This window comes from Phasianus colchicus, chromosome 1 (genome assembly GCF_987193195.1).
Source record: "Phasianus colchicus chromosome 1, bPhaCol1.hap1.1, whole genome shotgun sequence".
Taxonomy (NCBI): Eukaryota; Metazoa; Chordata; class Aves; order Galliformes; family Phasianidae; genus Phasianus; species Phasianus colchicus.
Window position 1 is genome coordinate 7,812,884 of NC_143436.1, and position 15,841 is coordinate 7,828,724.

General features: G+C 43.7%; 1 protein-coding gene across 1 annotated transcript; it reads right to left on the reverse strand.

Moving 5' to 3' along the window:
- Positions 1 to 355: 355 nt before the first annotated feature.
- Positions 356 to 12,062, reverse strand: PHYH (phytanoyl-CoA 2-hydroxylase). Its single transcript, XM_031587851.2, has 9 exons — positions 11,889 to 12,062; positions 8,987 to 9,042; positions 8,711 to 8,821; positions 8,347 to 8,512; positions 7,909 to 7,990; positions 5,977 to 6,158; positions 4,887 to 5,036; positions 3,411 to 3,542; positions 356 to 1,382 (listed from the first exon to the last, which is right to left on the reverse strand). The coding sequence occupies exons 1-9, from the start codon at positions 11,973 to 11,975 to the stop codon at positions 1,329 to 1,331; spliced, it is 1,020 nt and encodes a 339-aa protein (XP_031443711.2). The 5' UTR covers positions 11,976 to 12,062; the 3' UTR covers positions 356 to 1,328.
- Between the last annotated feature and the right edge of the window lie 3,779 nt (positions 12,063 to 15,841).

The following is a 15,841-nucleotide window of genomic DNA, read 5'->3' on the forward strand; positions in this document are numbered from 1 at the left end:
ACACGTGTAGCACCAACAGCACAGACCCTGCCCCAGGAACTGGACAGGATGCCTAAGGTGCTCACAAAGACCCCAAAAGGACAAGCTGGGCTGAGCAGAGCCTCCAGCGACCAGAATTCTTTTGCTCAGAACACGCAGCAAGTAAAGACCAGGCTGAGAAGGTTCAGGGCATTTCAGAGCAGGTGCCCCTGCAGGTCTGCAATGCAGCAGCAGGGTTTGGTGCCTTGTTGGTGCCTTTACCAGGCAGAAGGGCAGAGTGGAAAAGGACTGAGGACTACAGTTTCTTACTGGGGTATACAACTCCATATGCATCGACAGGATTTCTGAGTGGCAATAACACAACAGAGCCTCCCAGTTTCAGTTTCATTTTGCTCGCATTTAATCATTGTTTCCAAAAACAGATTCTGAAAGCAGAAGAATCCTTCAGAAGTCAAGGAAAAATACTGTGAAAGGTAAGAAATCATTCCAGTGCATGTCAATCCACCCTGCCACCCGGTACACTCTGAGGAAAGCCTAACCACCTCCTGACCAGCCAATGACAAAAGGCACACTTACCCAACTGCCAGCCTCAGAGCAGGACTCACTTGTTTTACACAGCCCTACAGCAGTTGTGCAGGGCCAACAGGAGGATGCTCTGCAGGCCCAGAAGTTTCCAGCTCTATCAGACACACGTTTACCTTGTGCCAGTGCTGCTTGCTTAGCTATCATACCACACTAGGCTATGTTTGAGGAATGGTGCAAGCAGTAATACTCTGTTCCACCAGTCCCACTTTTCTATCCAAGCTGCTGCTTTCCCTTTACCCAGTTCCTTGCAAGTTCCTTCTGCTGGTATCAGTATGACTTCCCACGTGAGCTCATCCTGCACTGAAGGCTCACATGAAACTGACTCCTTGCACTTCCTTTGCATAGAACAGAATGTTGGGCAGTTTAAAGATTACAAACTCTTGCATAAATCCTTGCATAAAAATCTTGTATTAATATAGCATCAGCTCAAAGGTATGTCAAAGGAGAAAACCTTAAAAATGAGAGTGAAGACATCAAAATGATCAAGGTGATCTTTAAAGACCATTATTCTTTGATTGTCTGAAAGAACCACAGCAAATTTGTTTTTCTAGGTTAGATTTTCCTTGACGTACATCAGCTGTTCAACCTTAGTGCAATTATTTTGTATTAGCATAAAACCACTTAGCAGTGCAGCATTTGGCTAAGTTACCAATGCAGAGGTCAACAAAGTGCACGTAATTCCAATTGCTGATGTAGGGTCTGTGCTTTCCCATCACAGCAGCTCGTAGAGGCACATTTTTCCATCCTGGTCTTCGCAGGTTGTTCTACAGATTAATTCTTTCCCCTTGCACAACTCGTGCTCTGAAGGTCCAAATATCCTTCAAAACAAAAATGAGACAAAGGAAAATCACAGTGAGACAATAAGCATCCTTTCAAATCCTAAAGATCAAGAAACAAAAATATAGCCAAAATTAGCACAGCTTCTATCTGCAGAAAGGGGATCATTTGCAGCTCTGACACAGACTGAAAGATACCAGACTCAATTCTGGCAGGTGGCAGAAGGGAAAACATTAGCAGCACAATGAGAATGATCCTTGCTGAAGTCATCCTAACCAGCTTGAACACACAGTGCCTCCCTTGTGCATTTCTGGGTGACTGCAAAAGCTCATGGACTGACATCTTGAGTACTGCTACATATGAGCATCAGTACTCCTTGTGCAACAGAAACCAGCTGGAAATACTACATACAAATACAGTCCCTTAGCCAGGAACCAAGTTCTGAGCAGACGCTGCTGAAGACCGTAAAGGAGAGGAAAAGACTTCTGGTTACTTCACAGAGGTAAGCCTTGGCCAAGTTCTTATCTTGATTTCCTGAGGATTACTGAGTTCTCATCATTAGTCTTGGGAAGGTAAAATTTGATATCTGGGCACCACTTCTTGGGAGAATGCTTTAAAGAAAAGCATAAAGCTACAAGAAAAAACAGACTCATCTAAGATAAATGGGCACACACTTATTTCCAACTCATGAGCAGGAATGAGCCTCCCTGTGTATCCATTTGGACTTCACAGGGAACTCAACTAACTCCAGCTATCAGAAGTCAATCAGCTGGAACTGTACAAACAATAATTAAGTCCAGGCTTGCCGAACAGAGGCTGACACCCAGCCCTACCTTGGCACACTGTGGAAAAACAAACAACAAAGGCAACTGTGTAAAGAAAAACCCTCTCTTCCCCAACATCCCAGATATTGCACGGATTCAAAAGGAACACGCTGCCTATCACTGTAGGCTTTACTGCCTTGTTGCTAGATGTGTACGTGTTTGAGAGCTGCTGTGGATTAAGAAATCCCTGCAACAAAGTTTATTCCTCTTCCAGTGGGTGAGCCTTGGAAGAATTTAGATTTGTTTTCTATTTTACGCAATGCTTTCAATTATTTAGCAAGAATCCATTACACCCATTTGTTTATCTTTTAGAGACAGGTGTGTAACATCGCCTGCATTCATGCTGTAGCCTCAAATCTAAACAACTGATATAGGATTATATTTAACAGTAACAACCAACTTCTGCAGTGAGATGTGGATTCTTGTTTTTAAAAAGAAAATGCACCTGCCAGTTGGAGCTGAACCCATGAGAACTGTGGCCACTGTGGCCAAGCACAGAATTTACTGTACCTTACTATTGCAAATTCAGGGCAAGAGATAAATGCATCTTCTTATTTATGTCATGTAGTCCAAACACACCTGCAAAGAGCTCTGGTTCAGACACACTCCTCGTGACAAACCTGAAGCCAGGGGATGCAGGGAAAAGTTCTTCATAAACCTCCTTGCTTTGCGTCATTCATCATCCCTGCTGGGCTTTAGGTCAAAAAGCCTAAAGCCCCTGAATGGTGTAAGCAGCAAATGTGAGCAGCCTCAGAACTGCAGAGTGCACGGCTCCTCCTCACTCACATTAACTCCAGCTGCAGTCACCTCAAGAAGTGCTGACTGTCTGCACAAACTCAAGATGATCTCTAAGGTCCCTTCCAACCTGAGCCATTCTGATTCTGTGATAATCCAGGTTGCAGAGCAAAGGATAAAGGTACATTCACAAAATGCACTTTGATAAGCAGGGCTGCAGGAGGAACTTACAGAGCTCAAGGGACACGAAGGAGCCGCCCAGAGAGCAGGATCACTTCTTCAGCAGAGGCAGGCAGACTGCAAGAAGTCTTATCAGCAAAAGGTCAAAAAAAAATAAACAAACCAAAAACCCTGCAGTCATATTCAGAATTCTGCATCTTTTATTCTGCCAAGCACCTCAGCTCCATCTGTGACACCGGAATAGCAAAAAGCACAGAACTGTTGTATGAGAGAAATTGAGCAAAGGGGACTGAACTGGATGGTAATGAAGCACATATATCGAAGTCTTACCTTGAGTTCCAGAGCAGGCATGTTGTATCTCTTGTGTACCATTTCTTGAAGTTCCTTCTCCAGGTCTGCTTGGGTTGTGTTCTTGACATCAATATAGTGGCCATCTGAGCTGGCAAAGTGGCAGCTTATGCTCTGTGTGGGGAAATGGGCCATCATTCATTCCCAAATTGATTGCAAAAAAAGAAAATGGTAGAAAAAGCTCCATGTCCCAGATGATAAGCATCCCACTCCTTCCCTACCAACCGAGTCAGCAAATTCCTTCCTCCTTTCAGATTATTCCTTTAAGTGCACCCCTGGAGAAATAGTCTTGCACACACCCTTTTCTTTCTCCCCTCTTCCCATCCCTCTACTTCCACACACCAGAATTAAGTAGGATGCTTCCAGACACCCTGGAATTGATAAAGCAGCATTAAGGCAGCATTAAGCTTTCCATCTTAAAAGTTTTTATAACCTTTGAAGTATACTGGATTTCACTTGAGTATTGAGCACAACAACTTGTTCTTGACAACAAGCAATGCACTGCCTACTTGACCTCAAATTATCAGCAATTAAGCTAGCAATCAGAGAAGCTGGAGTCAGAGCAGCTCTATGTAAGATTCTGTAATCAGTTTGTGGTTAAGCAAAGTGTAGGAGAATTCAACAAATAAAAACTGGAAAAAGAGCTATGTCAGCAGCAAGCAAAATCATGACGTTTCAAAGAGTGCTGGACCATAATCCTGTTCAGAGAACTCCAAGAACTCATTAATTTACACCAAAAGTAGAGTAACATTTGGATTTGGCATGATATGAGGAAGCTCCTGTGTTTCTCCAGGACACTAAACAAGGTTATGGCTCCACTAAGGAGGAGAGAGCCAGCAGATGAGACTCCCAGTAGCTGATGTGTTCTCTCTGCTTTTAGAACTGCAGGAACATGGAATGCCACCCCACTAAGCTGCTACTGGAGCTCAGAGAAAGGGTCAGATGGTGGCTGATGTAGGCAAAAAAATAAAATAAAATCAAGAACATAACACTGCCTGTGCTGCAGTGCATGGGGGGAAATTCTGCATTGCTGCTAATGAGGAACAGAGTTTACAGTTCCCTTACGTGCATGCATGAATCTGCTTCTGATACCAGATCAGAAGGGCATTTTTATCTGATATTTTGTTAGTAATGCAAAACAGATGATGTGAAACAGAATGCTTAGCATTAAAAAAAGGTCATAATATCATATAAATAAATAAAAATTACTTATTGGATACTGGAGGCTCCTGATATTCAGAGATGAGGTACCCAGAGGGCAGGGGAAAGAAGTTAAGAGAAAAATTTGGGACAGCTGAAGGTGAACTATTGGGAAAGCACATACAGCCAGCCAGGCTTCTAACAGTTTCAACACCTCATTTCTGCTCCTGCTTTGTTTTCCTTAAACAACCCCACAACGTGCTCTTCAGACATTATTTTGATCAGTTTAAATATAAATAAACTGAGTTGGTTTCTTACCTTTCGGAAACCTGATGTCTTATTTATCCCGGAGCCGTGGATGAGCAGGGGATGGAAGAACACTGTGTCTCCCTTCTCCATGACAAGGTGAACCTTGGGACTCTTCTCATCGTAATCAAGTATCCCATGAAACAGTTTGTTTGTTTTACCCTAGGAAAAATAAAATTGGGAAAAAAAAAACTGAGTTAAAATCACTCAGTTAAAGATGGAGCAAGTGCAGACTCCCAGTGCAAGGAAAAGTAGAGAGCTCCTGATCTGCGTTCTTCTGGGTAGTACACTCAGCATGCTCAACTAAGAGCCTGCCTGCTTGCCAACCAGTTTTCCTACTGTAAGTCTGAGGTACAACAGAATAATACTGCTTCTGTTTTCTGAAGCTCTATGCTGACAACCAAGTTTTCTGACTCTATGCTGGAGAGAACAGAGAAAGCACCTCTGGAGCCTAGCTTTCTGTTCCCTGTAAAACCATCATCAGTGCTGGGCCAGGTGAGGTAGCATCTGTTCTTAAGAAAAAGATAACCATAGATATTTAACTCCAGCCAGTTGTTTATTTTCCATTTTTCTTCTACAGGAAAGTACACATGCTCACCAAGCAGGAATGAATTCACTTCTGAGAGTCCTAAGACTTGACAAGGAAAATGGCTGCATGTATTTATGAAGTTGTGCCACAATGTGCCAGACTATTCAGAAGCCTTAGGTCCTGGCCCTGAACTAGGGGTGCAATTCATTTCCAGAAAAGGATCTGCTCCAAAACCTAGGTCCATAGCTTGGGGAGCATTCTGGAGAGTAAGCCAACATTTCTCCATAATTTACCAAGTGTTTCTTGATGAAGAAATGAAGCAACCTCATTGCACGGGGCTTTAGGTGAAGTTGGGTACAAGAGCAAATCTGCCCAGGTTCAGGAGAGCCACTGCTGAGTTACATGGAGTTAAGTAAACTAAGCAACTCTGCCAGAAAGCAACAATGAGTGTTTGTACAGACAGAAAAGCCATCACTGAAAGCCACAGGTTTGACCTGTGCACCATCCTGCTATGTAAACCCAACCCAGCTGAAGTGTGGCCCCAACATCCCCAGTGCCTCCATGCAACTTTACCTCCCACTCTGGATAGCCGTGAGGTTTCAGAGGCAGTGTGTGTGTCCCTGGCAGGACAACTAGGCACCCGTTGTTCTCATCAGCTCTCTGCATGGCAGTCCAGGAGCACACTATGCGGTCTGCTGGCCGGAATGGGAAATAGTGCAAGTCCTGATGCATGGGGTGGAGAAAAGTCTGTTTATCTGCAACACAAGGTCAAAATCTTCAACCTCATCAAACATGATATGGTCTCTTCCTTCCTATGAAGGCACTGTTTGCAAGCCTTCACACGAAGACTCTGCTGACTTTATATGTGCTCCAGACCACCACTGATTTGGAAATGAAATGGGTTAGCTTGTGCTCTCACCCCTAGAGTCCAAGACTAAGAGCACAGTTGTGCACTTACGTCAGCAATGGCATGGGAATACAGCGTGTGCCAGGAGGCTGCCTGGCCGTGTGACCCTTCAGAAGACTCCTCCTTTTGGTGGCCTCCACCACCCACAGCCAAGCTTTTGCCTTTCACTGGCTGCTGTCCAATTTGTGAACATTTAACCTACACAGTATTGCACAAACCTTCCCCAGTACAAAGACTTTCAACAGCAGCACTGGAAAGGCTATCAAGAAGTCATCTGATCTATCACTGTGTTGTAAGCAGAATCAACCCTCCCTCAACTGTGCCAACAGATGTTTGTTCAGTCTTCTCTCTTCTTGTTTTTAAATCTTCCCAGAAAGTCTACCCAGCGCTCTACTAGCCTTATTCCTAAAGATTTATTTTCCCTCTGAAGCATAAACAAAGAATCTTTACTGAAGATTTGCTTGCTTCTTCTTGAAACTTATCATCCTCTTCCACATCAAAACCTTTTACATATTAGATGCTTTATTTTGCCATGGAGTTTACACCTCGGATGGACATAGCCAGGGCGTTTCTACTTGCCTCATCTGTCACATTATTTAGATTTCAGGCAGCCTCAAAAACTCTCCTGCATCTCCTCTTTACGAGGACTGCATCTCATAGAATCACCATAGGTCGTTTCCAACCTTGTGATTCTATAAGATCATCTAGTCCAACCATCTTCACACTACCACTGCTACCATCTCTCCTAAAGAACTCTCAGAATTATGGAACAGCTTCTGATTTCTTCACTGCTATTGTCTTATTTTTGTATTAAGAATGCTGGGTATCGTGTTGAATTTACAAAAATAACACATCTTTCTGTGATGTTTCTAAGATGACAGCTGGGGATCACTTTCACAAGGTCAGTATTTTTAATAATTCAACACACTGCATGTCTGCTCAGAACCTGCACACTCAAGCACAGGAAACACAGCTCAGGTCTCACCATTGCTAAACTAAAGCAGCTTGTGCAAAGCATAAGCTATCTTGACAAACTGCAACACAGTTAGTCAGGTTCTCTTTCTTGCTACTCATTGCTCTCATATAAGTCAAGACTTAAATCTCCTGCAGCAGCCAAAGCCAGGCTTCAAAATCCTTCTTTTGGCACACGTTCAAATATCTTCATATCAAACCACTGGGCACGCACCAACTGACAGTGAGGTCAGGAGCATATAAACTCTGAGCAAAGGATGATCTCTGTATTTACTGCCTTTCACTGAGGTCCACAGAAGCACTTATTTTCAACACCTTTGAAAAGTCAAGTTTAAAAGCATGTCATGTTTCCAACAGCGAGCCTTTGTGCAAGTGCAGCTGGCTGAACAGGGAGCTTGCTGGCCCACTTTGAACATCAGTGGTGCAGCCAAGAAAATAACAGCCTTTAGAGAAAACAGAGAACAGCAACAACAACAAAAAAACTCTTAAGATTGAAATAAATAAATGTTATACAGTAAGTAATGATTTAAAGAAAACAGCCTATACCAAAAGGTGCCTCAATTCTGGCCAGCCAAACAATGTACACACATTAATTTCTGTACTCCTTTTTCCCAAGATCTCCTTACCGGAATCTGGAAGTTTGTTTATTAGCATGGTGTGCATTGCCATTATGTTGGGCCCAGTGAAGCACTCAACGTACTTGAGGATCTACAGGGAAGACAACATCAGAAAAAAAATATCAGAAACATGAGAGATGAAATTGCTGAGGATGAGGGCACAGCAGGTGGGTCACCCACCACAGGAGCTGATGAACACTGCCTAAGTTTCCCCTCCAGACCTCCATGCAGAACATATAGAGGATGGTTTAATATCTTTCCTCATAAATATGCTTATGGGAGTGACATACAGAGGCTTTAAGAGATAATGAATATGGCCTTAGCAGAACCAAAAAAAAAGTTTCTTCAGGTAGGCATTAAAACCCAAATAAATTCATATATACTTTTTCACAACCATTCTATTTTTATTTAAGTTTTTATTTTATTTTTATTTATTTATGTTTTTACCTGTGGAAGAGTACAGTATCTGAACAACTCCTCATCCTCCTGGAAGTCCTGCACTTTATTAACGACGCTTTCAGTCTGGCCATACTGGGATCTCAGGGCCTCATTTTTCATAATCATAGCTCCGGGAACTCTCACCTCTTTCTTACAGATCCTTACGAACTCCTTCCTGAAACAGAGAGGGAATAAGAAGATGGAGCATATTTTCAGTATTTTTGGCCAAATGACTCTCCTCAAACACACCAAATCCATCAATACCACGCACACACATTCAGTTAAAGCCCAAATTCATCGAGCTTCCTAGAGCTTCCCCCAGGATGCTGCTGTACACAAGACCCATCAGCACCTTGGACAAAGCATCCTGTACCTGAAACGCTCAATGTCTTCATCAGAAACAAGCTTTCTAATGAGCAGATAACCGTTGTCTTCATAGAACTGCCTTTGCTCTGTAGTGAGGATACCATTGTCCAGAGTAAAGCTGAAAATGACAAGGGAAACACATTAGTGCAGAGCAGGAGCAATGGGAGCACCAGATCCCCAACCAGCACCTGAAGGAAATCAGTGAGAAATCCTCCCCATGGCAGGTGCTGTGGTTTTTTAGTTAATTTGGCTTTTCCTCTCTACAAAGGAGGTTACAACTTACCGAAACTTCCCTGGCTGATGAACAGCACTAATTTGTGCTGAAGTAGGAATGAATGTCTGGAATGAAAATTAAGGAACTCCAGCACAAAAGAGTAGAACATCTACACATCCTGAATCCTACAGTATGGTTCACATTAAAAGTGAACATGCTGTGCTGGACACTCTGCTTTTGTTCTTGCTTATTCTGCTTTTAAGAGATCTTCCCCATCTTATGAGCAGCATGCCTGGCAAAGAACTATAACTATAGTACAGCCTTGTCCACACGTATAGGAAAGTCAGTACAATGCCTGAGACTCCAGAGGAGGCCAGAGGGTTTATCTCCAAGAACATAAAGATATTTAATGAGATGTTCATTGGAGAGGTTTACTCACCTAGTCTCCTTATGCTCTGGAGAACAGTCAAACCTATCCAAAGTCTGCCCTGTCCCCTGGAGGTGCTTCTCCATCTCTCTCCTCCAATTGCTGCTGTGCCAAATTCAGAGCCAGAATTCAAACAAGATGAACCTGGGACTTCACATTTACACACAGCACTGGTGCAAACCTGCTCTGCCTCCAGTTACTGCAGAGAGCAGATCCCTCCAAACCTATCAGGGGAAGAATAGGAGACAAAAGCCTATGGGCCCTCAACCACAGCTCATTTCAACTGTTTTAAATAAACACAGCCACATTCTCTTATGCAGAGACAGTACAATTTCACCCACAGAACAATTAAGCAGCTTTGCACAATAGTATTCAAACTTGACCCAGGGGAAAGGACAAAAAAATATATATAAGTGAATCTCTGTGTCTGTGCTGGTCCAACAGGGAGACCCCTGAGCTTTGTGGTTATTTTATAGAGATTGCAGACCTTCCTCCATGGCTCACCACAACCTTTTCCATGTGCCATAAAGGCCTGTGCTCCTCTAGTAGGTTTTGTGATCAGTTTCATCTACAATCCATACATTTGGATTCAAACACAGTGGGAGAAAAGCATGACACGTGCACAGGAGTGTAGAAAAAAGTAATGAGCCAAAGGAGGAAAACGTGCTGAAAACTGGATGGAAGAATGATGGAAGAGGACACAGGGAACCCAGTTCAAAAGGGACCCAGTAGGTCCCATTGCAAGGGGTTTTCCTTAAGGACAACACTACTGCTGGAAAGGAGCTGCGACCTCTGGCATCTCGTTTTTGTGAAAACACAGAGTAATTAAACCATTCCCTTTCCATCACACACCACCCTCAGTTAGGAATCATGTGCTCTCAGAACAGACACGTTAACAAAGCAAATCCTTTTGGAAAAAGCTGAACCACAGGCACAGAGAAGTTCAAGATCCCCAGGAGCTCTACCAGCACCATCAGTATGTGAGCTGAAGAAGTCAAACACCCAAATAACACCACCTGCATGGCTGCTTTCTGGATCTACTATTTGCCTGCATGTGGTGACCTTTAATTCTACAGCCTGTGTGCTATTTTTTTTTCCCCTCACTGTTGTGTAGAAACATCTGATCTTCCAATGTGCATATTCCAACATTATGAATATTCACGTCCCTAATTAATATACCAATGCATAAGAGCAAATACAAAAGGAACACATTTCTCCATTCATAAAAGTAGAAAGATTCTCTGAGGGGAAAAGTGACTGTCAAGCCACATTCACCAAACCCACACAGTGAAATAAAACCAGTACACCGAGGGGACATAAATCAAACAAACCTATTTCCACTGGTTTCTGTCATTTCCTTTACCCAAATATCCTTCTAATTCCAGCCCAGTTTAATCAGAATTTTGTCCTAACCTCTTTGTATTACAGCCTTCACAGCTGGATTTCCAAACACCAGCACGTGTAACTGGCTCCAGACTTGGAGGGTCCCCTGGGTTTGCCTGAAACAACACACACCAGCCAAGCAATAATGGGGAAAAGCTCTGGGATCCCATCAGGAATTTACTCTCCCCTTACAACCAGGAGTAATTTTATTTCAGGTTTTGTTCCTGCCTGTGCCTTTATCAACCTGATCTAAAGGGTGGCAACCCTGAGCACAACAATACGGTCTTCAAGTTCCTTTCCAGCCATTCCAGTCATTTTATGAGTTAACTACTATCCTTATACCTTTATAGTTTTTATGCATTTGGAGATTCTAACATGCTACTGAATTGCATCCTCTTCACCAATTTATCAATAATTCAAACAGCTTGCCAACATTTAGATGAGAACTGGCAGCATTTTTTTTTTTTTAAGTAATATTTTTGGCAGCATCTTTAAAAGCAGCACCAGCAGACAGCCTTTGCTTAACTTCTGGAAACGTGGAACATTCCATCCCAGTCACGTTTCTTTAATCTTCTGTACAACAGATCACCTCCAAAGTTTGCTCACTTCCCATTCACAAGCACAGCACCAACAAAAGCTCCATGCTTTTCCTGCTGCTGGTATCATGGTCAAAGCCCATATCTGCCAGCAAGGTCTGAGGCTTGCTGTGTGACTGCTAACCCTACAGGGTTCGTTTCCCTCAAACCCGTTAATCTTTAGGATAAATCCTCCTGTTTGCTGCTCCCATTGATGCACACTGATATCCACGCCAGCCAACTCTGCCGGGCAGGCAGCTGCAACATGAATATTGTTGTGTTTTATGGTCAGACCCTGAAAAATAAGCAAACAAAGCCGCATGCCAAGAGGCAGCTAAACATCAGGTACACACACAGCCCTGTGCCGAGCTACGGGGCTGAAGCTCAAGGAGAAAACAACAAGCAGCAAAAGGCATTGGGGATGGGACGGCTGCTGAGCCCGTAAGGCCAGGCAGAACTTCAGGGCACACACCAACCCTACCGCATCCCTGCTTGGAGCAGCCACCAACCCACAGCCAGGGCACGGCTCCCACCCCAGGAGGGCCAACATCCCTCGGGCCCTTCCCACCCAAGGCAGAAAGGATACGAGAGCAGGGGGTGTCCGCGCGGACAGGTGCCGCAGGATGGTGTCCAGCCGAGCCGCCGGCCCCGACCGCTTCCCCAGCTGCTCCATCGCGCCCGGCAGCCGGAGCGCTCGTCCCGCAGCCTGACCCTAAATACGCAGCCGGGGAGGAGCGGAGCCCCATCATGCTCTGCAGCCCTCGCCTGGTCTGCACATGCGTCAGCCGCCGTGCATGCTCAGAAAGGTTGCAAAAACGCTGCCGGAGCCAAGAGCTGGCGCGGTTTGCGAATGGGAGGGCGTGATTGAGGCTGGAAGGACGCGGGGAAGCTCTGAGCGTGTTTTTCCCCTTTCTCTGTCAGTACTTACCGAGCTGCGAGGATGTAATCAGCCCTGTGCAGAGAGCAGCACTTGGGCACAGACCATGGCTGAAGCTGGCAGGGATATTCCCTTTTAGCTCCCACGTGTGCATGCTTACAAATGCTGTGTTCATTTCAGACTGTTGATAGCAGCCTCTCAGCTGACTTAACACTGTGAGTTAACTGAGGTATTCAAGGAGAAGAATATAAAGGGACTGGAAACAGTCATACCTAAGACCTAAGCTCAAAAAGTTGTCATATTTGCATGTTCCCTGCTGCCACCACACTGTTTAGAACCACACCACTCCTCCAGAGTGGACTTGAGGTCCCTCATGGCATTGTTTAGATTACCTTGTGCCATCAGTGTGACAATCCATTTATCATAGAATCACAGAATGGCCTGGGTTGAAAAGGACCACAATGATCATTTAGTTTCAAACCCCCTGCTATGTGCAGGGTCACCAACCACCAGACCAGGCTGCCCAGAGCCACATCCAGCCTGGCCTTGAATGCCTCCAGGGATGGGGCATCCACAGCATCCTTGGGCTGTTCCAGTGCTCCATCACCCTCTGTGTGAAAAACTTCCTCCTGATATCTAACCTAAACCTCCCCTGTCTCAGTTTAAAACCATTCCCCCTTCTCCTATCACTGCCCACCCTTGTCCTTTTGAAACCCTTGTTTCCCTTTGAGGCTTGTGCTGTGAAGCACATGCTGCTGAAAGGTGAGGTTTCTCCTGCTGGAATGTGGCATCCTTCATCTTTCCCCATATCTTGCTTTGTTTTTTTTTGGGGGGGGGAGGACAGGGTGACTCTGACTAAGGCAGAACAAAGTGCTGCAGAGAAATGGGGATGGATGGTAGAGCTCTGGGGGGAGCAGGCTGCTCTCTCAGCTTTCTCTCCCATGAGCTGGAGAAGTCTGAATAACAGCATCAGGACTGGAAAATTATGTCAAGAGATTGCATTATTGTTGCAACCCACTGTACGCCAACCTTCACACCCATTCAGTTGGTTCATCATTCCCTTCTGCATGAGCAATCCAGCCAGGTCCTGCTCCTCAAGACACAGCATTATCACTGCAGTACAGCTCCAGGAAAGTAGGTGTGCTGTTGCTCTAGGCCATCTCATGGGTGTTCCCCAAAATTCTGCATTCCAGCTACTTCAGGAGGCTCAAGTCAACAAGCACCTTGATGAAATGAGAGCTCAATGTACTAAGTTGCAGTGTGTTAATGCTACAGATAAACAGAAACCAAGGTATGGATGGTAAGCGATTCTGAACTTAACCTCTATCCCCCAAAATCTGAATCCCTTCAAAAACCAGTGGCAAAACTCCCAATGATTTAAGTAAAGGTGTACCATGACAAGGTGTGTAGCTTAGACTGCATTCCAGTTTCTGGATCTTGTGGCTGGCAGATCCACATTTCAATCAACATGGAACTCATGGACATCTGGTTTGTGGCACCCTTCTGGGACTACAAGAGAATACAGGTGTTAACACAAGTGGGACAAATAAGATTAGGAACCCAAAAGAAAAAATCTCATATGACAAAACTACTGTGTGTAGTCAGAGGCAAGTATACAGCTATGATGAAGGGACAACAACAGCAGCTTTGACAGCACACATCTCTTTAGTGCCAATAAAAATCAGACCTTTGACTCCTGATCTATAGGAAAACTCTTAGTCATAAGTAAACAGAAAGTTAATAGAAGTCTCTAAAATAAAATTCAAGTAGGAGGAAGGGAAAGGCAAAAAAGCACCATGGGTAACAGCTTTATTACTGAAATCCTAATTTTAACTGCACTGAAAGCTTTATTTATAATTCAGGTAAGTGCTGTATGTATATGCAGATACACCTTTGCAATCCAGACTGAATCAGGAACTCAATAAATCTTCATCTGTTTCAAAATTCAAATAAGAGTCCTATATAAGATAAGGCCAAACAACACTGCTCACAGCAGTTATGACACACACCTGTTGCAATGCAGCTATATGTTCCCATCTGATGAGCTTAACAGCATCTTATGCAAAAGTGTTTTGTTTTTCATGTCTGAAAAAAAATAAAAAGAATGTTAGTAACTCTGCTGTGCTGATGTAGGAGCTTGAAAACTAAGATGCTTTCATAAATACATATATATCAACACACATACAAGTACATATATGTATACATGCACACATACACATTTTTAAACAATAGTTCAAGCTTCAGAAAGCCCATCTCCCTGTGCATTGATTGCAATTATTCCTTGTTAATTATTGTTTTTCTGATAGTGTTGCTGCATAAGCCAGTGTTACTGGATATTGCCAGTAGTGTAAGCAACTCCCATGTGTGACCCTGTTACATCACATCCCAGAATGACTGAGGAAGCCTTATCCAACTGGGCACAAGGGAATGGGTGGTTGGAGTGACCACCCTTTGTTTGTACCATCACATTAATACAGTCCACGACCACTTCAAACACATACTTTGATACAATAAAAAAAGACTGATTTCGGGCATTGCCACCACTCTGCTGCAGTGCTGAGAAACACAGTGTGACACACATGGCAAGACTGCTGTATTCACACTCTCTAAAACTAGAAAACTGTTCATTTTGTTCTATCTATACTCTTTTTAACTGAAAATGTTCTATTTTATTCAATAACTTAAAAAGAACGTTACAGAACAAATCATTTCCAGACCCACTGATAAGCTTAACTGAAGTACAGACTGAGTACCACAAACCTACAAGCAGCAGCAAGGAGGAGATTCTCTGTTAAGACGACCGATGATGACATTTGTATTTTTATTAAAACCAATGGCATTTAACAGCAGCTGTGTCTTTGCAAATATTTTTTAGTGCTATGTCTGTCAGTTTACCAAGTTTTATAGAACATTTTTATACAGCTGTTTTGCATTTGGCTTTTAGTTTTAATGTTTTCATTAAATCACAAAACTAATAAAAACGAAACAATCAAAATTTCTATGGCGGTACTGAGATGGTTCTAATGCATAGCATTATAACTTAATAAGCATCTCAACTGACTATTAAAATCCACACTATGATCAGAACTATAATTCCAAAGATGAGGTCTTCTGAAAGCCTAATTTACTGCAGTGGGAAGTGGCAGCTGCTGCAATTCAGCAAAATGAGCCTTTTAAACTTAGATGTGAAGGAAAACAGATGTAGATGAGACAGTACCACCAAATTTGCCACCGACACATAAGTTCACTTTTCATCATCAGAAGCTTCAGGAAGGGCTTTTGCAGACACATTAGCAGGAGCAGGGAGACAAAGGAAAATGTGGACCCTGCAAATGATAACTAGAGGCAGGCTAGAAAAAAAGGGCATGGAAAAAGTCAAGGGACTTGATACCTTTCCTGCATTGGGCATTGCTGGCATGGTCTGCCCTCTGGCTTCCCAGGTTCCTAAGCCAAGCAATGAGATCCCAGAGCACAGAGCATCACCTGTGCTGCAGAAGACTGAGTTAGGGACCAGTTAAGCAAACTGGACGTTCTCAGATCCATGAGACCACGTGGGATGTGTTAGTAGGAGATGGCTGGAAAAAGGTAAATGTCATACCTGCCTTTATAAAGGGCAAGGGGAACTACGAGCTATACCTCAGTCTCCAAAAAGATTAAGGTTA

Bases quoted from the DNA above. Each gene is read 5' to 3' on its own strand.
- PHYH (XM_031587851.2), bottom strand. From the start codon at position 11,975: ATGGAGCAGCTGGGGAAGCGGTCGGGGCCGGCGGCTCGGCTGGACACC. The intron at 8,822-8,986 runs GTAAGTTGTAAC...TGTCATTTTCAG, and splicing joins CATCAGCCAGGGAAGTTTCG to CTTTACTCTGGACAATGGTA. The intron at 8,513-8,710 runs GTACAGGATGCT...TCTCTGTTTCAG, and splicing joins GAAGACATTGAGCGTTTCAG to GAAGGAGTTCGTAAGGATCT.